This window comes from Erythrolamprus reginae, chromosome 5, assembly GCF_031021105.1.
Source record: "Erythrolamprus reginae isolate rEryReg1 chromosome 5, rEryReg1.hap1, whole genome shotgun sequence".
Classification (NCBI taxonomy): Eukaryota; Metazoa; Chordata; class Lepidosauria; order Squamata; family Dipsadidae; genus Erythrolamprus; species Erythrolamprus reginae.
The window spans coordinates 67013212-67039141 of NC_091954.1; the positions used below are offsets into that span (position 1 = coordinate 67013212).

The window sequence follows — 25930 nt, forward strand, 5'->3', positions numbered from 1 at the left end:
CACACTCTCTGCAGGAACACTAGATGTCGCCCCAGCTCAGCTTCACTGTTCATGCATGTGCACCCCCACTGGCCTGTTGGTTTGGGGTCTGCTGCACATGCGCAGGGAGTGGAGCACATGCAGGAGATGTGCTTGTGCAGGGCCCAGGGTGCAATGTGTGGGTGTTGTGTGCACATGCATGGGGTGGTAGGGGTCACATACTCATGCTTGGGGTGAGTGCATATGGGGGAACGTGGAAGTGTGTCACACACACACATGCAGGAGTGTCGAATACAGGAGGTGTGCACACAGGCAGGGCGCATGAGGAGTTGCATGCGCATTGCATTATGAGTGTGTATGCGTGTGCACTTTCAGCATGTGGCAACGAAAAGGTCACTGATCTATTGGAGTCCCAGAAATGTGCCTTCTTTCTTTCTCTTTCTTTCTTTCTTTCTTTCTTTCTTTCTTTCTTTCTTTCTTTCTCTCTCTCTTTCTCTCTCTCTTTCTCTCTCTCTCTCTCTCTTCTTTCTTTCTTTCTTTCTTTCTTTCTTTCTTTCTTTCTTTCTTTCTTTCTTTCTTTCTTTCTTTCTTTCAATCTGACCTTGTGAGATTCTTCCTCAGATCCAAGTGCTTCTTACTCTGTTGTCATTTCAGGGGTTTTTGAACCCTTTGCAAGGTTGGCCAGCTTTGCGGTGTCATTCATTGTTTTTTATCTGGATTGCATATTGTTGTTTGTTTTTATTCTATGAGCAACTTACAATCAATGGATATCAGGCAGTTCTGGATCAAATAAACAATAAAAATATGTCAGTTTTGAGCTGGCATTTAAAAATCATTGACCATGAATCTAAAAATATTTGGGTATAGATTATGAATGTATAATTCAGATTTTACATTTTTTCTAAGTATTACTATTTCAAATTTTATGTCTTTTAGATAGTCCCAGGGTCTCAGACCCCAACATTCCCTTAGTGGCCCGCGAGATCATGCAGCGGATGATCCGACAATTTGCTGCTGAATATACCTCAAAAACTAGCTCTACTCAGGACTCCAGTTCGCCCAATAGCACAAAGAACCAAAGCCTGCTGAAAGCATCTCCGGTTGCCTCATCCACTGCAGGTGCAAGAGCTCAAAATCCCGTGCTCAGCAAACTTCTCATGGCTGACCAGGACTCACCCTTGGACCTCACTGTCAGAAAGTCACAGTTGGACCCTAGTGAACAAGGTATGCATGCCAATTTCTGTCTTGTTCTTGGCAAGTAGTTACATATGGGAATCATATACAGTCATACCTCGTCTTACGAACTTAATTGGTTCCAGGGGGAGGTTCGTAAGACGAAAGGTTCGTAAGACGAAACATTGTTTCCCATAGGAAACAATGTAAAGTCAATTAATCCGTGCAACCAAAAACCCCCCCGCAAAAAACCCGCTGCCGCCCGGCTGTCACCTTTTAAAACAGCCTGGGGGCTTCTCAGCGACCTGCCAAACGCCAAACCCGAACTTCCGGGTTCGGCGTTCGGGAGGCCGACGAGAAGCCCTCAGGCTGTTTTAAAAGGTGACAGCCGGGCGGCGGGGCTTCCCAACAGCCTCCGAACGCCGAACTTCCGCCGAACTTCCGGGTTCAGGGTTCAGGAGGTTGCTGGGAAGCCCCCCAACCCGGCTGTCACCTTTTAAAACAGCCGTGCGGCTTCCCAGCTGTCTCCCGAAGCCGAACGCCAAACCCGAACTTCCGCATTCGGCGTTCGGAGACAGCTGGGAAGCCGCGCGGCTGTTTTAAAAGGTCACAGCCGGGCTGGGGGGCTTCCCAGCACCACCCCGAACCCGGAAGTTCGGCAAAAGTTCGGGGTTCGGGGGGGTGCTGGGAAGTCCCCCAGCCCGGCTGTGACTTTTTAAAACAGCCGCGCGGCTTCCCAGCTGTCTCCCGAAGCCGAATGCCAAACCCGAACTTCCACGTTCGGCATTGAGTGACAGCTGGGAAGCCGCGCGGCTGTTTTAAAAGGTCACAGCCGGGCTGGGCGGCTTCCCAGCACCACCCGGAAGTTCGGCAAAAGTTCGGGGTTCGGGGGGGTGCTGGGAAGCCCCCCAGCCCGGCTGTCACCTTTTAAAACAGCCGCGCGGCTTCCCAGCTGTCTCCCGAAGCCGAACGCCAAACCCGAACTTCCGCATTCGGCGTTCGGAGACAGCTGGGAAGCCGCACGGCTGTTTTAAAAGGTCACAGCTGGGCTGGGGGGCTTCCCAGCACCACCCCGAACCCGGAAGTTCGGCAAAAGTTCGGGGTTCGGGGGGGTGCTGGGAAGCCCCCCAGCCCGGCTGTGACTTTTTAAAACAGCCACGCGGCTTCCCAGCTGTCTCCCGAAGCCGAATGCCAAACCCGAACTTCCACGTTCGGCGTTGAGTGACAGCTGGGAAGCTGCGCGGCTGTTTTAAAAGGTCACAGCCGGGCTGGGGGGCTTCCCAGCAACCTCCCGAACCGAACCCGGGGTTCAGAAAAATTTTGCCTCTTCTTACGAACTTTTTTCGAGTTACGAACCGGCGTTCGGGAGGCTTCTGGGAAGCCCGGCTGTCACCTTTTAAAACAGCCGGGGGGCTTCCCAGCAGCCTCCCGAACGCCGGTTTGTAACTCGAAAAAAGTTCGTAAGAAGAGGCAAAATTTTTCTGAACCCCAGGTTCGTATCACGAGTTGTTCGTAAGACAAGGGGTTCGTATCTTGAGGTACCACTGTATTGTTAAATGAGTGGAAGAATGAATTATGATTGTGAGATTTGGGAAACGTATGCGCCAGCAGATTGATCCATTGTACATGAAATCTTAAATTCTGTTCTCTTCCCCCAAGTCTATGAGTGAGATGGCTATATTGGGAAATCTGTTCCTGTCTTTTCATATTCAATATTGAAAGCATTAAAGATCTATGTAATGTCAGAGATGAAATCACATTTCAAGATACCAGAACCTCTGCTGAACATTAGAAATAATGATTTTTTTTCAGTCCTTATCCTTCTTCATGGTAGCTAGTTGTATTTATGCAATAGCTGGCCCCGATCAATATTTGTCTGTAGCTTTGCCTATAATCCTTTTAAAGGTAAAGCTTCATTTTTATGACAAATTGAGTATGTAAACAATTTTTTATTTGTTTGTTTATTGATGAAATTTGTATGGTGCCCAAATTCATAACACCTCTTCACAGTGAAACAGTTTTGAAGAGACATATCTTATGATCATAGATCCCCTGGGTAGATGCTATTCCAGATGGTATGCACTGCAACAGAAAAGGCTCACTTCCTGTATCCTATGATGACATTATTTAATCAGTGGAATCCAATGCATGGTGACATTATCAAATATAGACATTTAGATATTTTAAGACGTTTAGAATTTTTTTTTTTAAATAAAGTTTTTATTGTTTTTCTCCACAATACATCCATATACATATCTTAATTCATAACAAAATACAGTTATACATTTCTATTCAATAAAACGTGAACCAATATACTGATTTGCACCTTTTATATTTTTATTACCCGCCTGTTTTCCCCTTTATATCATATCACTCCCCTCCCTCTATTTCCCACTCCTCCCTGTAGTTTCTTTCTTCTCTCCCACTTTATTTCCTTCCCCTTCCCTTCTTCTTTCCTTCTCTACTCTCCTTCCTTTTTTTCCTCTTAAACCTTCCCTGGGCGTGTCTAGTCACATTCCATCTTATAGTTAACAGACAGGTAACCTATGTCCCTAAATTCATTGCCTCCCCAATATCCATATCTATGCATATATCTTATATTTTCCTAGGTATATTAACAACTATCTTAATGCTGCCTCTCCAACTACCCAATTTTGTCACCTGGATCTACCACCTTCAACTTTCTATTTTCTGTTAACCAATCATAAAGTTTTCCCCATACTTTATAGTATTCAGAGTATTCCTTATCTTTAATTTTCATTGTCAGTCTATTCATTTCTGTACAATCCAATATTTTTTAAATTTCCTCCCTTTCAGAAGGGGCTTTTGTTGCTTTCCATTTTTGCATAAATACAATTCTAGCTTTTGTAATTATATGAATAATTAAATATGTACTTGCTTTCATAAATTTCTCTGGTAATATACCCAACAGGAATATCTTTGGTTGCAATTCTATATGTTATTTCAATATTTTTTCTATCCACAAGTCCATCTTTAATCCTTGTTTTTCCAATCTTTGAGTAGATTTCAATTCCCCCTTATCTGTTAGATTATCTTTGTATCATGGAATATGTCCCCAATTAAGTCTATTCGGCTACTTTAGTGTTTCTATTATTGATAACCAGCATGATATTTTCAACTAGTGTTTTTCTTTTATCTTTTCTCACACTCTAAACAAAACGTTCCCTATACAATGTTTCTGGAAATAGCTGTGTATTTTATTTCTTTCATACTATAAAAATGCATGCCATCCTATCTGTAAATCATGTCCCTCCAAAACCAAAAATCGTTTGTTTCTTAACGAAATCCATTCTCTTATCCATGTCAGTACTGCAGCATCATAATATAACTCCCAATTTGGAAATCCAAATCCACTTCTTAGCTTTGCATCTTGTAGCATTTTTATATTTATCCTTGCCTTTTTTCTTTGTCACAAGGCAAGATAAGGTTTTTTTGTTTTTTGTGTTATTTGTTTTCTATGCTCGAAACATTTAAATACGTTAAAGGGTTAAATAAGGTTCAGGAGGGAAGTGTTTTTAATAGGAAAGTGAACACAAGAACAAGGGGACACAATCTGAAGTTAGTTGGGGGAAAGATCAAAGGCAACATGAGAAAATATTATTTTACTGAAAGAGTAGTAGATCTTGGAACAAACTTCCAGCAGACGTGGTTGGTAAATCCACAGTAACTGAATTTAAACATGCCTGGGATAAACATATATCCATTGTAAGATAAAATACAGGAAATAGTATAAGGGCAGACTAGATGGACCATGAGGTCTTTTTCTGCCGTCAGTCTTCTATGTTTCTATGCTTCTATGCTGCCCAATCCCGTGGGACTCAGGGCGGCTTTATTTATTTATTTTAGTTTGTTAGTTTGTTTGTTGCTCTGGTGAGCTGGACATGAGACATCTCCCCAGGCCAGGAAAGTCTCCTGAAGTCTGGGTACAGCAAAAACAGCCCTACAGCCCAACTGGAAGTTCACTTGTTTGTGTCATTCCCCCAGGCTCCTTTTTGCTATCAGAGGTCTTTAAGAACTTCTTTGGCTTTGTTTGTTTGTTTGTTTGTTGCTGTCAGAGGTTTTTTGCTGGTGGCAAAAAAAATTAGATTTCACCATTGCCACAGTTGCTTGGTCTTATTGAATTTGTTCTTCCCCATCCGGACCTCCAGCCTCTAGGCACCTTGATCTCTTCCATAGGTCTCACACTGATATTAAAGAAGGATCAGAGATTGAGTCCTATGACAGTCTGCATGTCAGAGACTGTGGTTCAATATCATTCCTTCAAGACATAATCTTGTAAGCATGTATGCTAATGAAAACAAGAAAGCCGACAAAAATCTCATCCTCTATTTTGACTTTGGGCAAAAGGGGCAAGGTAGTTGAAGCAATGTTCTTTCAGAATGTTTAGATCGAGAAAACCCTTGCTTGCAATTTCATAAGAGGTTTCCTACTTATGGTTTCCTACTCCTAGTCTAGTTACGGAATACTATTTCTATAATTGGCTGGATACAACACCAGGAAGGAGAAACAGCAAGGGTGACATGTGAAGAATAAGCATTATAATCCTACACTGTGAAGACTGATAAAGATAGGTTTTATTTCCTGAGTATTGGGTTAGATTGTGAGCAAGATGCAAGTGAACGTGCATTGAATTTTAGAAGAGGAACATAATGAATAGCTTCAGTTTTTAGGCTGAGTTTAGGCGGAGGGAGAGAGAAGCGGATTTTGTGTTTGTGTTACAGTTTACAGTATATCCACCCAATTCTCAGAAACTGAGTAACTTACAGTAGAAATATAGTAAACTTGTAAATTGTATGAATTTACTTTTTAATTAATCTGATGTGACCCAGTTTCCAGTTTGGAAATAGTTTGGTCATACACATTCCCAAATGCTTTCCTGAAGAACTGCATTTTTATAGCTATCTGAAAATGTTGCAAGGCATGGATGGCAGTAAATCTGGTGATACAGTGTTCCAAAGCCCTCCTGCAATGATGGAATCCTCCACATACTTATTTATTTATTGGATTTATACGCCGCCCCTCTCTGAAGCTCGGGGCAGCTTACAAGATGTAAAAGAATTTAAAAATCCTAAATCCAATTAAATTTAAAACTAACGAATGTAAAACCCAAGTTCGTTAAAAACCAATCACTCCCATTCAAACAAATAAACATACATTTAATTCATTGGCGAGGGGCTAGTATCTAATGGCCTGAAGCCTGATGGCACAAATGAGTCTTCAAACTCGTGCGGAAGGCTAGGAAGGTGGGGCGGTGCAAATCTCTGGGGGGAGCTGGTTCCAGAGGGCTCAAGCCCCAGCATAGAAGGCTCTTCCCCTAGGCCCTGCCAGGCGACATTGTCTAGTTGATGGGATCTGGAGAAAGCCGACTCTGTGGGACCTGACTGGTCGCTGAGGTTCATGGGGCAGGAGGCGGTCCCGTAAGTAATCTTGTCTGATGCTATGTAGGATTTGGAGGTGTCTTTAGGAGGCGGAACCCATAGCCACTCTGTCTTGTCTGGGTTGAGCCTGTTAACACCCATCCAAACCCAAACAGACTAGAGACACTGGCACATTACTTCCACTGCTTCACTGAGTAGACACGGGATGGAAATATATAGCTCAGTATTGTTAGCATACTGATGGTAACTCACCCCGTACCCTTGGATGATTTCAGCCAGCGGTTTCATGTAGATATTAAACAGCGGGGGGGAGACGACCAACTCCTGAGGAACCCCACAAGGGAGGGATCTAGGAGTCGACTTCTGACCCCCTGCTAACACCAACTGCGACCGACTGGAAAGGTAGAAGGTAAACCACTGGAAAACAGTGCCTCCCACTCCTAAATCCTCAAGCTGGTGCAGAAGGATACCATAGTCGATGGTATCAAACGCTGCTGAGTGGTCAAGAAGCACTAGGATAGAGGATAAACCCCTATCCTGGGCCCACTAGAGATTATCCGTCAGTGTGGCCAAGGCAATTTTCGTGTTGTAGCTGGGCTACAACACGCTTGGTAAAACCCCAAGCACCCTCTGAAAGCCCTGACTGCTTCATCCAAGGACTATTGGAGCTGGAGTGACACTACCTTCTCAACAACCTTTCCTATAAAGGGAAGGTTGGAGATGGGACAATAGTTGTTAAGTACAGCTGGGTCCAGGGAAGGCTTTTTGAGAAGTGGGCGCACAACTGCCTCCTTGCAGGAAGCTGGAAAGGACCCCTCCCTCAAAGAAGCGTTGACAATCTCCTGGGCCCAGCTTTGTGTCACCTCCCTGCTGGCCGAAACCAAAAAACAGGTGGCAGAGCTCACAGCTCCCATTGTCTTGTCTACTTCATCAGGCATTACCAGGTCAAACTCCTCCCACACAACAGGACTAAGGTGAGCCCCTGTCTCCTCAACTGACTCGTTGTCAGCTGACACCGCATTCCAGTTGGAGTCAAGGTCTATCCGGATCTGGGCGATTTTATTTGCGAAAAACTTATTTAAATCCTCAGCACTGCAAGGGTTCATCAACAATCACACACACACACCAATTAAGGAGGGAGCGAGTCACCCTTAACAGTGAGGCTAGGCGTGATTCCGAGATGCAATCAAGGTGACATGATACGTGCATCTTGTTGTATTGAGTGCCACTTTATAAGTCTCAATATGAACTCTTACAAGTGTTCAAGTTAGATTCAGATTTCCTTTTCTTCCAACGCTTCTCTAGACCTCTCTTCTGGAACTTCATCAACCAGAGTTCCTCAGTAAACCAAGGAGATCTCCAGGGTCTACTGCCACAGAGAGGTCTCAAAGGTGCAATTCGGTCTAGAGCCCCTGCCGCAGCCATATGCCAGGCCGCAACAAGGGACTCTGCTGAATTGTGTAAAACCCCAAGCACCCTCTGAAAGCCCTCCGGGTCCATCAGACATCTGGGGCGGAACCACCTAATTGGGTCCCCCTCCCTGCGGGGGAGGACTGAAGCCTTAAAATCAAGCTGTAGCAGAAAATGATCTGACCATGACAAAGGCAAGGTATTTAAGCCCCTTAAATTCAGATCATTACTCAGTTGGTCTGAGAGAAATACCATATCAGGAGTGTGGGGCCCCCCCTATACTTTTCCTATAAGTGCTTAGTGGTCAGGCCTATTCTGTCTGAAGAAACTAAGCCATAAAAATATTGAGATCCTGAGCACATAGGGCTCTAAAAGTGATAGACAGGACTTTGAATTGGACTAGGCTGCCCTTCTAATCTACCTGGAGGATTGAATTATTGCAATATGTCCAGACAATTAAGGGAGCAGTAAACTTTGCCTGTAGAACACCATTAAAATAGAAACCAAGAAGGCAAGCAACTGGTAGCCCTCTTAGCTCCTGTTTTAATGGTGTTTTACAGGCAAAGTTTACTGCTCCCTTAATTGCTTAGGCTGCTGCATATTGTAATAGCTGAATCTTCCAGGTAGACTTGAATGGCAGCTCAGTGTAGAGCACATTAGAAGAATACAGCTGTGTAGTGAGAAGAACATGAGTGACTATAAGTAGGGTGCCTGATCCAGGAAAAGTGATAAGTGATAAAAAAGAATGTTAAGAGCAATGTGCTTTGCTCTTCCTTGTTGGAGAAATTCAAGATTTTAATTGACCATCTGGTGAAATTAACAAATTATATATTTATAATAATTGAACCTCATTATCCATTGTTTCAGTTCCTGCAGTTATGTGAATGGTAAAAAAAACCCCTTCATTATTCACTAAAAATATTTTGTGTGCCTTTAAGTCTGATGTGTGGTTCTGTTTTTGAGTATTTTTGTGTGTTTTTCACATGCACAAAATTAAGGATGGGCTTTTGTGCATGCACAGAGATTGTTTTTCAAGCTTTTGTTATCCATTATTTTGCTATCTATGGATAGGCTGGAATGAAATCCCTACACGTAATGAGGTTTTGAAAAGTCATTACCTACTTAGAAGTCACCCACCCCATTTGCAGATGTCAGAGACAAAATATTTATTGCTAAGGTGATGTGAGTTTCTTTTAACTACCAATTGTTTGAATAATTATTAAATCAGAACACATTGACAGTACAAAAGTTTGTGAGTGTTACTTAGCTATGTAAGAAAAGATCTACAATAAGCTTCTTCATTAGTGTGCTAAAGATAGTGTGGATGTCACTTCGCATAGCAACAATTTTGATGTGAATTGGTTAGAAAATGAAAAGCTTGAATTTTTACTCTATTTCACAAAGAAAAACTTGCAAACATAATCTTAGATGTGGACATTTATAACTACAGTAATAGAAGTGTGCATTTTGACTGGATGTAGAGATTAATTACTCAGACAATTATTATTTTCCTTTTATTGCTTCTTTAGAGTTGTTTGTAATAGGGTTTTCTTTTAACCAAGTTATACATTTCCTAAAAGTTATTATTCTTAACAAAGTATCAAGCAGGGGATTTGCAAGTATTTATTAAGGAGCAATTTGATTTCTATAACCATAATTTCATTAAACAAAGGCTATATTTTCTTTCTTTCAACAAAATGACTACAGTATATCCATTTATTTATTTATTGATTATTCATTCATTCATTCATTCATTCATTTATTAAATTTGTATGCCGCCCCTCTCCGTAGACTCAGGGCGGCTCACAGATCAAGGGAATGCTATGGATATAATGTATCTAGACTTCAGTAGGACATTCAGTGAACTTAATCAGAGCCCCACCCTCTTAATAAAACAGAACAATATGGGATGGGTGGTCCCAGTACTAAATGAATTTGTGACTGACCAGCTGTACCCAATGTGTGGCTTTTAATTGATGCATATCTAAGTGGAGTAAAGAATGCAATAAGGTACTTCAGGGTTCTGTCATGGATCAAGTGCCCTTCAATCTATTTATACGTTATTTAAAAGAAGATGTTAAGAATCAACTCCGGCCGATGTTATGAATGATTAAATCCAGTTGAGTGAATGCGGGTGATTGTGTTTTTTAGGAATAATGGGGTTTTAGAATTTTAGTATCTTTAATATTAGATTTCTCACATATATTTGTATTTATTTTATAGTGAGCCGCCCTGAGTCAGTTGAGAAGAATCCACGAGTGCCCACATCCATAATTCAATGCCTGGGGAGGGTGAAAACAGCTTCTCCTGCCACCCGGAGTCCCTCTGGAGGCCGGAAATGGCCTGTTTCCCAACTTCTGGTGGGCCTAGTAGGCTTGTATTTCACCCTCCCCAGGTTCCAAAGGTTTCCCTGGACCCGGGGGAGGGTAAAATGCCCTCCCCCATCCCCCTGGAGGCTCTCTGGAAGCCAAAAATGCCCTCCCAGAGCCACTGTGTGGCCAAAAATCAGCTGGCCGGCACACACATGCACGTTGGAGCTCAGCTAGGGCAATAGCTTGTGTGCCAGCAGATATGGCTCCGAGTGCTACAGGTGCCACAGGTTCGCCATCACTGCTCTAGAGGCTTCCCTGGAGCCTGGAGAGGGCAAAAATACCCTTCCCCCATTCCCCCAGATGCCCTCTGAAAGCCAAAAATGCTCTTCCATAGCCTCCATGTGGGCCAAAAATCAACTGGCCGACATGCACATGCATGTTGGAGCTGAGCTAGGGCAATGGCTTGTGTACCTATAGATACGGTTCCATGTGGCACCTGTGCCATAGGTTTGTCGTCACTGGACTAGAACATTGAACCAACAAAATGCAGCTCAGTTGTAAGAAAGGCAGTGTTCTGAATTTAGATAGAAAATGCAGAATATAAAGATACAATATAAATGGTATCTGGCTCAGCAGTTGTACCTATGAGAAGAGCCACATTAAATATAAACTGCTGCAGCTACTAAGAATGAATTCAGTCTTGGGCTGTTTGAATTCAATTCCAAAATTGCAGAAAGTGATAGTTCTGCTCTATGCTTCATCAGACTATTTTGGAATATTGTTCTCAGTTTTGGTTGCCACAAAAAAGAAAAAATGCTGAGAAACCGGAAAGAGCAACCTGCTGGTGAACGGTTTGAAGGCTAAATCATAAAAATAGACAAAATAATTTACTATATTTAGCTTGAATTCAAAAAAAGATGAAGAGTAGACAACAGCAGTATTTCTATATTTGTAGGGCTGTCACACGGAAAAAAAAAATTCTCTATACTGCCCAAGGGGAGGACAGAAACCAATAAATGAAACTTTACAGAGATAAGCAGTAATTTCCTGACTGAGAGTTATGTAATGGAACAAGCAGTATTGGTGCTCCATCACTTAGCAATCTGTCTAAGATGGTTCAAGGATTTCTGTCCTTGGCAAGTCAGACTAGAACTTCTCCAAGATTCTTTTTACACCTAAGATTCTATGCTTCTAAGTAATTTAAATTGAAAATCATATGGGGAAGAAACGTTTAGCCAGTCTCCATGTCTAAAATCTCAAAACATTTTCCATATCTTTCTAGGATATAGCCTGCTGATGTAGACCTTGCACAATTAACATTTTTGGCTAGAAATATTTATACTAATTGAAAATATTTTTATCTTTGCTAGCAAAAATATTGGAAGATTTTGCTTTGCGATTTTTTGTTGTTGCTAAACTTAAAAATATCTTATAAATAATATAAATAAAAATACTTATTCGTGTGCTAAGATACTGTAATGCGAAGTTCAGGAAGAGACATTGATTTGAACCTAGATTAACAAATTTCAATCTTAATACATATTCAAATATGTGTTTGGTTTTCCTATTCTTTCCCATACTCAAATTGCACTCATATTGTTGCAGACGGAGTGCTTGATCTGTCCACTAAGAAAAGTCCTTGTGCAGGCAACGCCTCTTTGAGCCATTCACCTGGCTGCTCTGCTACTCCTGGGAATGGGTAAGAGAAATTATTAATATTTTTGCTCACATGTAATGTTTGAGGGTATAATTGAAGTCAACTGTTTGATAGGTTGAGTTTTTAACTTTTTGGATTATTAATTAATTTAGAAAGTTTCTTATTTCCAATGTTCAACTCTGAATTCAAGGGAAATAATCAGTCTTTCTGTTGAATATAGTCACAGGGTTTCTCAGCTTTTAAAGTCTAAATCCAATGATTAACACCCACAGACTTGATGCAAAAGCACTTATTATTTTGCTTAAAAACCTACCAAGAATTGTGTGAGGCACTGGTTGTGTGAACCTGCACTTTGACTTGAAGCTGTACAAATTACTTAGGTTCCATTTAAAACCTATGCACATTTATATTATCATAGCAACTCTATAAAGTTTATATTATTATTGCAGCTACAGCATTCCTAAATACAAGTAGTCCTCAACTTACACCAAATGACTGAAGTTACAGTGGCACTGAAAAAGGAGACTTATGGCTGATCCTCACACTTATGACTGTTGCAGCATCCCCCAGTCATGTGACCAAAATTCAGGTGCTTAGCAATGATTGTATTGTCATAAGGTCACATGATCACCATTTGTGACCTTCCCAGATAGCTTCTAACAAGCAAAATCAATAACAGAAGCCAGATTAATATAACAGCTGTGTGATTCCCTTAAGAGCCATGTGATTTACTTAACAACTGCAATGCCGGTTAACAACCATGGCCTTTTTAGATTGTAAAATCTGGCATTACTCATTTAACAATTGCCTTACTTACCAACAGAAATTCTGGTCCTAATTGTAGTTTTAAGGTAAGAACTTTCTGTATAGATCATTTGTAGAGATATACTATTATGCCTATATACACTGCTCAAAAAAATAAAGGGAACACTTAAACAACACAATATAACTCCAAGTAAATCAAACTTCTGTGAAATCAAACTGTTCACTTAGGAAGCAACATTGATTGACAATCAATTTCACACGCTTTTGTGCACATTCAACTTTGTACAGAATGAAGTATTCAATGAGAATATTTCATTCATTCATTCAGATCTAGGATGTGTTATTTGAGTGTTCCCTTTATTTTTTTGAGCATTATATGAACTGTGCATAGAAGGCCTGCTGCAATTTTTGGAAGATCTTCAGATAGGTTTCCTACAATCATCTTTGAAGTAGTGGATTCTGCTTTTCACAATTAATATGACTACTACAAAGTTTTCATGTGGAAAACAGTGATGTAGACTGAAAGCAGAATGTAGTAACCACTCATCATAATACATTGTCCTGGGTACAAAGACAATAAATAACTTAGTTTATCTGCCATTGAAAAACTTGTTGAGAGGAAACATGTCAGTGAGTTTAAATTGCCTGTCATATGAGGTTTAATTGCGTTTACTGCACACTGAAGAGAAGTGATCCTTGTAGTCCCTTTCAACTCTACAATTCTTTTGAGTCTGAGATGAAGGTTAGGCCTTTGATCCTTAGCAGCTATCTACAAATGTTGTGATGGTTGTCAGTTTGGGTTATTAAGCCTCTAAAAGCTCTGCAGACTCCTATAACAGACCGCATGAGGTTGAATAACTGAGCTAGGCCTCATTTTTAATAGACTGAAATGTTAATAGCTCATTGTTTAAGTAATTTAACACAAACCAATCAAGAATGCTTAATATTAATGAACACATTGTTTGGACAAGGGTTCCAAACCAAACTAGTGGGTGAAGAATTGTACAAAATTTGTTAAAGATATACGCAAACAGGAGAAATAAACCATTATTAAAACGTAGTACTGTCATTGCACTAGTTTCTTACGATTCATAAGGTCAAGGCAGATTTGTAATTGCTTGTATTGGGGATGTTTTTAAAATAAAATACTGAATAAAATCACTTACTATACTATTCTAACTCTATACTGGGAAAGACTTCTCTTGAAAAAGCTTGTAGTGTCCTGTAGGTTCAGAATGGCATGACTATAATGGCTATAATAGATATAAGAGTAAGGATAGACTACATAAAAATATTTTCTTCAGGCTTAGTTTAGCCATGTAAATATGTTGTTACAATTAGTTGGACTTCTACATAAAATAGCATTGTTTGCAGCCACTGATTTTAATTGCAAAATGAAGTATTTAAATCACTCATTATATGGATTCTTTATATAGCCATGTGATCTCTAGGCTCCTAAAATCCTGAAGTTTCTTAAAGAGGAATATCTGACTATATCCGTTCATTTTCTGAACAATTTAGCACAAATTTCTGAAATTTTTAACGATACATACCTCATGGAAAATTGAAGTTCATCTTCAAAAGATCAGCATATTTTGCTGTGTCTTATGTAAAGAAGTTGGCATTAAGTGTTGTCAAACAGTACTGTTTGTCTATGTTTATGTTTGTACTGTTAAGTTTAATGCCATTGAACATTTGTCTTCTTAATTAATGTTTCCTGGACAATGGTTCACTGTTACCAGACTAGTAGAAATATTCCGCATGTGTTATCAGAAATATAAATACCAGGGCTGTTTTGTTCAGAAACAATGAATAACACCAATTAACATCTGTTATCAAAACAAAATGTTAAATTTGGATTCTAATATTGAAAACAGGCCTAAAGGATTAGAATCCCTAAAAACTTTTAAAATATGTTTTGTCCATTCCGGGCTCTTAAATCTTTCTAGTTGTAAAATGGGAAAACTTGCATTATGATTGTCCTAGTAGAAAAAACAAAGAGGAATGTGTAAGTGTAAATTTGGGGGGACTATTTATTAGAATACATTGTAAATAATTTATAGGTTTTTAATAGTCTGATTAAACTGGATAAAATTACAATAGAATAATTCCAAATCTGTTGAATTAGTAAAGTTGGAAGTTGTATAGACTGCTGAATACTGTAGTTTTGAAATATAAACTGTTTCTTCATGACTTGGCATAAAGAAAAAAAACGAGGTTTTGTAACTCATGATATGAATTTTTAAAAATAAATGTAGTCTGGACATTAGTACTAAATTTGTGAGCTCTTCATTATTTTCGTGTGTTAATGGAAAGAAAAAATTGAGTTCTGCTGAATAGATTTGATGCAGCAGCAGTTATTAGCATGTATAGTGTGAATCCATATTGTTTTCACTTTTTCTAAAAAGTGCAGATGGCTGTTGTGTATGAGTGTGTGTTGAACTTGCTACAATTTGTCACTTGGCTTACTCTTTTATTACTGTACTTGTTTAGTGGTAACGTCACACTAGTAATACAGTCGTGAATAGACTCTGCTGTTTATTCCTTTCTAATATATAATCAAGATGCTATTTTCAGACACTTGCGCGAAGTCTTTTCTGCTCCAAGATTTTGTGAACCCAACCAAAGACCAGCTGACAGGTTTCATTTTTCTTTGCCCAAAAAGCTTCTCTTTGTTTTTTTGAACATTTTAAAAAACTGACTGCTGAGACTTAAAAAAAAATTATAAAACCACAAAAGTGATGTTACCCAAGCAAGGCCTTCTAATAAAGGAGTGGCCCCCTCACCCATTCCTCCCTACCTGTGCAAGTCCTGCTCACATCAGTTTCCTTCCATCCAATTAGGCGACCTGGGAGACCCAGCCAGCACCATGCAGAGGGACTTCGGAGTGGTGATGGGGTACCCCCAAGAAGCTGGCAGGATGGAACGAGGGAAGGGTCTGGCCACTCCACATCTCTCAAAGTTCCATTGGCTCGATCACTGCAGATAAGTGAAGAACTGCTGAGCAGAAACCAGCATGCCACCGCTGCCAGCCATGGGCCGTCTGGGTTGCAGAATCACGGACAGCACATGATACTATCCAGGGAGGCTTCTTGGGCAAAACCACACTACGAATTCAACTTTACCCAAATGAAATTCAGGGGAAATGGTGCACTCCACAACATCAGTGACCTTCCTTTTCTTACAGAAAACACTGCTTTTCAAAAAATGGCACTTCAAACTAAACAGGATGGGAAAAAGGACATGAGCCATTCAACTCCTGTGGATTTAAAGATACCACAAGTTCGAGGCATGGACCTTTCATGGGAATCCCGTTCTGGTGACCAGTATAGCTATAGCTCTTTGGTGATGGGTTCACAAACGGAGAGCGCGCTTAGTAAAAAGTTAAGGGCTATCCTTCCGAAACAAAATAGGAGGAGCTTGCTGGATCCTGGACCAGATTCCTGGGGCTCAGATGCTGAGCAATCTACCTCTGGACAGCCATATTCCACCTCTGATCAGGAGGGTGATCCTGGCTCTAAGCAACCTCGGAAGAAAAGAGGCAGATACAGACAATACAACAGTGAGATATTGGAGGAAGCGATTTCTGTGGTGATGAATGGGAAAATGAGCGTTTCCAAAGCTCAGAGTATTTATGGGATCCCCCACAGCACCCTGGAGTATAAAGTGAAAGAGAGGCTGGGCACTTTGAAAAACCCTCCAAAGAAAAAAATGAAATTAATGCGTTCGGAGGGGCAGGATGTCTCTGTAAAGCTTGAGATAGATCCCCAGGGAGAGGCAGCACACAGTGCAAATGAGTCTAAGGATGATTAGGGATGTTGTAGAGTGCCAATTACATTATAAACTGGGTGAGCACTATGGCATTGTTCAACTCCAGCTGTGTGTACCTAACTCCTCTTCAGTCACCGGGTGCAGAACATGTTCCATTGCAATTCAGCAGAGACTTGTGAGGGCACGGGAAAAGGGTGCTCTGAATGTTGCATATTTGTAAATTTTCTGGCTCAGTATGGCTTAGAGCCTTTTGTGTTTTGTTTTGTTTTGTTTTTTGGCCTTTTGCATGTTTCTCTAATATTTTATAGAGAATTGAGTTACCTCACAAAAAATGCAGACATGGAAGTGGACTGCTTGCCTCTTGAGCCTGCATGGACTTTCAGTTCTTTTACTGGGTTTGCTTTTTTCATATGGCCTTTTAAATAATAATAATAATAATCCCTTTCTTAAGCTCTTAATACCAGACTTTTAAAACAAAACTGGTTTATTGGATTATACTTAGATTTTCTGTTTTATTTCCCTTGGATCCATCCGAGTTGGAAAGAATTTTGGTTGGAAAGAATTTTTTAAAATAACAATTGGTCAGTTGGAATTCAGATATTTGGGGCTGCTTTATTATTGGATCTAACCATTTTGTTTTAAATTTGGGAAGGTTTTTTAAAATTGTTTGCAATCTGCTTAGTGCTCACCTGGTGAGGTGGGTGGGAATGGGACAGGGGAATCTTTACATACGTACACTACCTGCAAAATGCTTTGGTTAATTTCTTTGAAACACTATTTTCATTGTAATTTTATTCATTCTTTTATAAAGGTGAGGGTTAGACTTGCCTGCTTGAGGATGTAGCCTTATCTCAACAAACTCCTTGTATTCTAGGAGAATCAGGGTACACTGAATGATACACTAGGGTATTCCTCATTTTAACAAGAATATGGTTTTTTGTGACCAATATGCTTTTAATAGATTTGATCCTGAGTTCACTAGACTGTGTGTTTCCAACAATTAGTTAAAACATACCTTTCTGGGGGTCAGAAATACATATAACAGTTTACTATATTCTTGGGCAAACAAACAAAAACCCTCGTAAATTCACTAATTTCTAAATACTACAACCTCAGTAGTCTGATTAAATAGTTGTATAAATGAAGGATCTATGTTATAATGTTCAGGGAAGAAATTTTTACAAATTTTAATAAAACCTATGATCAGATCATTCTGGTCTGGTTTAGGCTGAGCATCTTATATCGCTATAATGCTGTCAGGGTTGAACACCCAATGGGTGTTTCCTTTTTAAATACTAAAGTTGCCAGTAACAGGAAATGTTCTTGCATCTCCTGACATTTTGTTTTTTGTTTTTAATCCACTATTGATTTAATAGTGGAGTAGCACACGCATAGGTAGATCATCTGAAGCACTCCTAATCCACAGTTCAGCCTTTTTAGTTAGCATCTTTTCATCCTTATATTTTAAGCTTTAAGTAAAGCTTTCTGGATCTGCAGCTTCACTGAATTAGACTTAATGGTTCTTCAGGTAGAGAGACAGTTTGATCATAGCTGTGCAAAAGATTGTTAGGACTCCATTCTGCTTTGCACAACCAAAAGAGGCAATGGGATTGGTATGTAAGATGACATGAAGCACTGTTCATGGTTAGTTTTTGTCCTGATGACTGAAAGTGGATGCTATGATTCATAGGAAGATGGCCTAAGTAACCCCAGGACTGCTGCTTGAATTTGGGGCAATTAATTGTGGGCCTTCTTGATTTGTTGACTGGATACAGTGGATTGCTGGCAAGCAGAGGTTAGGCACACCATTGCTGTCATGTTAAATATGCACTTCTCATTCTTGAGAGAGAATGGGCTTCTAGCCCATATATGCTTTGTACTACTGTTAATGTACTTTTTTTTAAATTGCTTAATGTATTTCCATACTCAAAAAGCAGAGTTCTTAGTTGTTCTAGATGCCATCTCAGTACAGACATCTGTTTAAAGCCCTGTAGTAGTATAGAAACTCTGCAATATAATCCAGTTTCACTGGAGATTGCAATAAAAATGCACTGTTTTAAATTTGTGATTTCATCTGCTATTGAAAGTGTGGGAGAGGGGTTGCTGCAAGCTAGAAGTGTAACACTTGCATAGACTTTAGCTGTCTGAGGTTTAACCTTTTGTGACTGTTTTTATTTAAGTGATGTATGAATTGAGTTCCGTAAAATCTGTTATTGTATTTGGTGTGCTCATTTTGCTTACTTAATATTTTCAATTTGTATCATTAAGTGGATGACAATCGTGCAGCAGAAAAATGGTGTGCCTACCCTTTAATGCTGCAGTTTAGAAGAGAACTAATTGTATGTCATTTCAGACCATAGTTGAGAACTGTAAATAGATAGTGATAGTTGTGTATTCTTATTGCTTTGGTTAGAAAATGAATTAAACAACCAAACAATTTTCTCAGATTTAAGTCCTGGGACCTGAAGATTGTAAGATTCTTATCTACAAAGCTTTGAAATGTAACACTTATTATCTGTGATCACTTTCTATTCAGGTAAAAAAAAAACCCAGAAGCTTTGGAACAACCATATTTCCTCAAAAGGTCTCTGTTTTTAAAAAGAAAAGAAAAAGAAAAGAAAAAGTAGGTTATTTTTAAAGCACTAATTGCATTACTTTGGTAATTGCAATATAAAATAGCCATTATTGTTTTGTGAAGCATGTTTAAAATTAGTTGTCCCTTTTTAAAATTTCAGAAGCCTCTCAAAAATAAACAAAACGCTGCTGAATATTCAAAAGATATAAATATATCTATATTTTATCTTATTGTAGGTTTTGTAAACTTAGTCGTAATATTCAGGTGCACCTTTTTAATGTTAAACCTTTGTTATAAGATTTCATCTTTCTTGTTTTTTCCAAGGTGGTTCATCCTGTGGCTGTATCTTGCTTTAGATCCCTAAGTGGTCCATTAAAGCCAGACTGCTCTAATAGGCGCCTTTGGTTTAGCTTTGAGTAGTATTTGGGAGCATTTCGCCTGTAGAAAAAATGGAATCAGTGTTTACCCATGTTCAATTTTCTGCTGAACAGACATTTGCATGACCAAAATCCCAACTGATCATAGGTTGAAGTGGGAAAATGTGGTTTGCTACTGTCTTTGTAAGTAAATCTTTGTTTCCTCCCATTTCTAATAACTGGACGTTCTTATAAAATTTTGCAAGAAATATTTGCCTTGTTTTCCTTGCTGATTCTAATGGCAGGTTAAGGAACAGCCAAGTGCAATGCTTCAGAAGTTGAGTCTCTAGGAGGAAAATTGGGGCATTTTTATCATGTATGTTAAACCTAGAACCAGATTTTTTGTAGAGATATGGCATATCTGTTGATGGTGTTGTTTGCACCTGCACAACAGAAATAAACTGTGAACATCATTTATGGCAGTCTCTGCTCTTAAAGACAGTATATGAAGGGTGAGTTTTCCTTCTACTACCAGCCCAGAAGACTAATGACTGTGTGTGTGGATTTGAGAGAGAGAGAGAATGTGAGTATGTGTGTGTGTAAAAAATGTTTAAAATCAAGTTTTCTATTGTACTGGAATTTTAGATGTTGGTTGGTGACCTTTTGCTGCAGCAGGTTATACAGATGACTAAGGCTTAGTGTTGTAGGGGTACAAGTGTGGAGTTAATTAATTATTGTACAGTTGTGTGGAACAAGCCCTGTGTGTAGAAAATGTACCAGTTTTTTACTTGGATCTGTAAAATATAAAAGTCATTTCCTGAAAAATCTGGAGATCTGATGACCAATATCTATCAGCTATTTTAGGACCTCATTTCTAGTGCTCCAGGTCTTTTCACTATACTGTAGTTATCAAGAATTCAAGTTATAGGATTTGGTCTTTCTTTTAATTATCCAAGTGAAATAATCCCCAAATTGACTAAGTAGGAGCATTTAAAGATCCAAACTTGCATCCCTCCAAATGCACCAAGAATAAAAAATATTTCTTGCGAATTCCAAGGCTGCTAACAACTGCCTAACGAAAAACCTAGGTTGTATATATTCTTAACTATGTTTTAAAACAAATCCAAATAACTTCTAATATTAATTTCAGAATATGACGTTTAAAAAGGAGAGCAGTATGAGATTGTTTTCTTTGTAATAGTTGATTTTAAATATTATCAAGTATAGGCAGTTGAGGGAACTTGATTTTAAATAGATACAATATTTAGTCACAGTTTTTACTCCAATGCATTTTGGATTAAATGCTTATAAATATTGTGAGTTTTTTAGAGGTGGAAAGAGTTATGGCACACGGGCAGATGGGGAAGCACATTTACCATTCTCTTCTCCTATTCAGAAGCACTTTGCTAGAGCTGTAAAAATTTAAGTCATCTCCTTCAGTTCAAAGGTGAAGAGATTAATGTGCTAAAACAAGATTGCCTGAAACATTTAGGCAGCCTTCAAAAGAACAGTTTGTAATGTAAACAATTGAGATAAGACCTCTTTTGCTTTCTTCCTTGTACTTTCAAAAGATTTCTGCTCTCTCTCTTCCTCTTTCTCTCCTCCCTATCTCCCTCCCTCCCTTTCCTTTTGATAACTTAAATTTGCTGACTGCTTATTTTGATACTTGCATTTGTCTACTTATTGTCAGACTTTGTTTAGAAACTCTGCCATGCTTCTTCATATTTTACATTTGATAGAGATAGTCATATATTTTCGATCCACACTTACTATTTTATTTTTCAGTAAATAAACAACAGGTTAATAACATACATGTCTTTTAACAATAGAGTATCTCTACAGAAGTACAGTGTTCCCTCGATTTTCGCTGGGGATGCATTCCAAGACTGCCCGCGAAAGTCAAATTTCCGCGAAGTAGAGATGCGGAAGTAAATACACTATTTTTGGCTATGAACAGTATCACAAGCCTTCCCTTAACACTTCCCTTAACAATTTTCCATTCCCTTAGCAACCATTTAGATTATTACTCACCATGTTTATTTATTAAAGTTTATTTTTAAAAATTATTAAAGGCAGATGAAAGTTTGGCAATGACATATGACGTCATCGGGCGGGAAAAACTGTGGTATAGGGAAAACCCCCGCAAAGTATTTTTTAATTAATATTTTTGAAAAACCATGGTATAGACATTTCGCAAAGTTTGAACCCGCGAAAATCGAGGGAATACTGTATTTTCTTAATAGGACAAAATTGCTGGGTAATAAGATAGGTGAATAATTGGTAAATTATTTTGTTGTTGGTTTCCCAAATTAACTTGTGAAATACAGGTAGCTTCTAAGCAGTTTAAGAAATGAAAAGAAATTAGTTCAGCAGCTGAGATTCTGGTTCACTGGAGACATGATAATTGTTTTCTATCATTCACCCTACCAACAAATTTTTAGCTTCTTTCTATCACAAAAGAGGACAATGCAGTAGCAGTATCAATTATTCTAACACCTTACATTTGACTATCTAATAATTTGATATTATCATAATTATCCTATGAATTAGGATAATTTTTCATAGGAAAGAATGTGAGTTGATCAGGAATCATCACTAAATCAGAAGTGATCTTTGGAGCTAAAAGTAATGGAATTAAAAGAGTTGATTATGCAGCTCTTGGATTTAGAACTTTTGGTTGTTTTTTAGATAATACATCATAGAATATCTAGCAGTGAGCGGAAATTTCATAAATGAATAAGTTTCTGCTAAATGTAGAATTATGCAATTATAATTGAAAAGAAGTAAGAGACATACTTTTACTTCCTTTCATTGGCAGATATTATGTAGGCAGAAGATCCATACTCAAGATACTATATTAAGAAAATATTAGCCATTGCATGCGTTCTCTGATGAATAACTGGCTTTTATACCTTTTGTATATCAGTAGCATTCTTGATAGGACAGAAATATTCTAATTGGATTATGTCCTGAAAGCACTCATTATATTTTTTTCAAGAATTTACCAACCTGCTCATTACACTCCCTTTAATTATTTTTCTAAGATTCCAATATCTTTCTCATATTAGTACTAAGAATCCTTGATAAGAAAAAAACTAACCGAAAGTTACAAGTTTATAAAAAGTCTTGATGGATATATTTCTTCTCCCGTTCTGCAGTTATGGGTGTGCCGCCTCAGTCTCTAATGTACCTCACATTTGGTGCTACATTTAACAGAATTTCACCGTTTTTATAAAAATATCTATTAATCTTTACAGTTCATTAATATACCTGTCTAATCAGATTTTTAAAAATAAGAAAAAGAAAAGCAGGAAAAGGACCTTCAGCACTTTTATTATTACAACTAGTCTTAATTTATCTGGTCTTCAAGTCTAAGGTACTGTTAAGAGTTTCAGTCCGCAAAAGATTTATTGCTTTTAGGTCAGATGATTTCTATTGATGATAAATAACTCAGTTATATTATATTCAGGAAACTTGTAGGCATACATGTCTGATACTTTACATTTCAATAGACTATTTTAAAGGCCATTTAGGGCTTTAAAATTTGGAGTCTAAATGTGGGAGACTAAGTTAAGTTTCCTAAATGAAGAATAATTTTAGAGCATTGTGTGGAATTTGGTTTGAGAATATATCACTAGGGAAATGGGTAGGGATTTTTCTCCTTTGTATCTTCAGGGAATGAGCAGTATTTAGAATCTTTGATTGAATTTCAAGCCTTTTTACCATGTAAATTTTAATATAAATTTACTGACATGCTTTTACATCAGAGGACTGAAAATGGATCTTAATGTTTAAGTAGTTGGATGGTATATTTGTTATGCCGTTAACTTGTTGAATGGCATATTTCTTAAATGAAGGGAGAATTTTAAAAACACAAGCTAGAGTAGCATACCAGCATTAGTGATTTTAAGGGATTTTATAATATGCTATAGACAAAATATATTGAAATCTAACCTTGAATTGCTAGTCTGTAATTAGGTGCATCTTACATTTAGTTGTCGGAAAGAGGGTCGGTGACGGCTGTCATGTGCCCTAGCCTCAAAGAAAAAAAAACTGACAGATGGCAACTTCTCTTCAGTCCCATTCGGAGTAGAGATCTATGGGACTTTTGTTTACAGTAGCTAACTACTGCTTAAACATGTATAAATATGCTTTGAGTGTTTGCTCATAACTTTCTAACCTCCACTCAATCGTCAAATGTTGGTATTTTATCAGTCCACAGTGTAAGTTTTAAACTAATGTGCTTAGGATTCCAGCTTGTACACACACTGTTTGAAAACCCTCAGGGACAGTTTACACACTACCCTCATTCAATTCAGGTACTTGTACACTATTCTTAAACCTAGCAGTGATTCGTGGGGTTTTTTTGTTTTTGCTTTTTTTTAATGTGCTAATAGCACATTCTTGATGAATGTCAATTTAAACTCAGTTCAGGTATCCAGGTATAACTCAGCCAAACGGATTTTAAAGCTGCATATTACTCTCCAGCACGCAGTGCCTCAGACACGTAGTGGCATTCTGTATATTCAGTTATTACTACTGAGCAAGATCGCAGGGGGGGTTCCTGATAATTATGTATTGTAAGAAATTTCTATATATAGTATGTGTATTATGGTATATACATATATATTATATATGTAATCTTAAATATTTAAAAATGCCACTACCAAGCCAGCACAGCTAATGTCAAATACATTCCTACTTGCCTCTGTATATATAAAGCAGGGGCAGCTTCTCAGTCTAGCTGTGGTTTCTCCTTCATCTTAGGTACTTCTAAACTTGAGCACTGGCCCTTGGATGTCTGACCTCTACATTCTAGTTATGCAATGTCTCTAGGAATTCTGTGCACTGGCCACTGTGATGGAAGCCAATGGGTCAGACATGCTCGAGTTTGTTAGTAACCCTTCTGCCAAAGTTGTTGTAATATGGCAAGTGTGTAAATTTTTCAAATAATCAGCAGGAGCACCTATATTGTGGAAACGTATGATCATTTCCAAATTGTAGTCCTTTTCAGATGCTTCACCTTTAGTTGCCGTGCATGGATCATGAATGTATTGGCATTTCACAGCTCTAATAATGGGTCTATTGGTGAACATTAAAATTGGTGTGAGTAACATATTAGCATAATTACAACTGCTTGTACTGGCATCAATTTCACTGAACTATACACTAATGATGCTTCTGTATTATTATTTGATGCTTTTACACTTTACTTTGTATGTAAAATATGGGAAAATGGCATTTTTACAGACCTCTAAAAGTATAAGTGTCATGGAAAAATAAAGCAGGAACCCCCTTTTTAATCTATGGACCTCATTTCAATATACTGTTTACAGTTTGACGGAATTGTATAAGTTAATATTTCTCTTGTACTGTAGCTTGTATTTATTTACAGATTTTTTGTACTGTGTGATTTGAACTTTTTTTGTTCCTTGTTATGATCAACATTTTATGTAGTAGAGCACTTATGATCACAAATTAAGGTTTTTGGTTTGATTGCACTACATTTAATTTTTAATGCAGTTCTGATTTTTTTGACTGGACTTAATAAGCTGTGTCTTAATATATGTGATAAGTAAGTACTTATAAAATTTTAATTCATGTGGTTCTCTCTCTCTCTCTCTCTTTCTCTCTCTCTCTCTCCATTGTATGTCAAAATGCTGATTCTATTGTGCATGTATAAGGGTTAAACAACCCTATTGTATTTGGACATGTCATTTTGGAAACACATTCCCAGCTGTAATATGTATGGTAGTTTTCACTGGATGCCAGACTTTTCAGAACCACTATTCTTCTAATAAATTTTGTTGTGAAAACCTGAACGTTTTAAAGTACTGCTTTCTAAACTGTTTTTTTTAAATAATAATGATAATGCTTTTCATGATGTATTTGTCTTAATGGAATATTGAAGTAGATTGATGTGCTTCAACGAGCTGAAGCCACAAATGTATTTGAAAAGTCAAACAGATGCCTATGAATGCAAATATCTGCTCTTGCAGCAAAATGTTTATTGGTTTTAGAAACGGGGTCTTACATGAATTGACTGAATATAATTCTTCCCTCAAAGAAGAATTTGGATTATAAATAATATTTGATGAGGAACCACAAAATTGTCTATCATTTTCATTTACATCATTTCTTCTGAATATTCTTTCAGTGCAATGAAATATTGGTGTATATTGTAGTATTGTGAGAATTTCCAGGATCTCTAGATGTGATAAATCTCAAACGTCAGGATATGCGATTATGTTCAGAAGGAATTATCATTAGATGAAAATAATGGATGAATTTATAGCTATCTCATCGTATCAGAAATATACCCCTGAAATCAAATAGAATATTTATTAATCATTGTGCTCAGAATTAGAATTATATTTGCAACAATCCTGTGTTTATATGCAAGACAAGAATAAAGTATAATCTGGTACATTTTAAAAATAAAATTCTTGCTCTTTCTAAAACATCTTTTTAATTCCGTTCTTCTTACAGGGTGATTCACTATATTCATCCAATAATGTCATATTATTTATATA

General features: G+C 38.1%; 1 protein-coding gene across 12 annotated transcripts in view; it reads left to right on the plus strand.

Annotated features, from left to right (window-relative positions):
• Nucleotides 1-25930, plus strand: part of LCOR (ligand dependent nuclear receptor corepressor) — a 109555-nt gene that overhangs the window by 47377 nt on the left and 36248 nt on the right. For 6 of the 12 annotated variants that reach the window (XM_070752895.1, XM_070752894.1, XM_070752892.1 and 3 more), the window contains 3 exons: nt 916-1203; nt 11879-11972; nt 15539-19089. In XM_070752895.1, the coding sequence (XP_070608996.1) occupies nt 966-1203; nt 11879-11972; nt 15539-16508 (1302 nt within the window). In that variant the 5' untranslated portion in view covers nt 916-965 and the 3' untranslated portion in view covers nt 16509-19089. Of the gene's footprint in view, nt 1-915; nt 1204-11878; nt 11973-15538; nt 19090-25930 lie in introns of those variants that run through there. The other 6 variants (XM_070752885.1, XM_070752887.1, XM_070752890.1 and 3 more) reach the window with 1 other exon arrangement.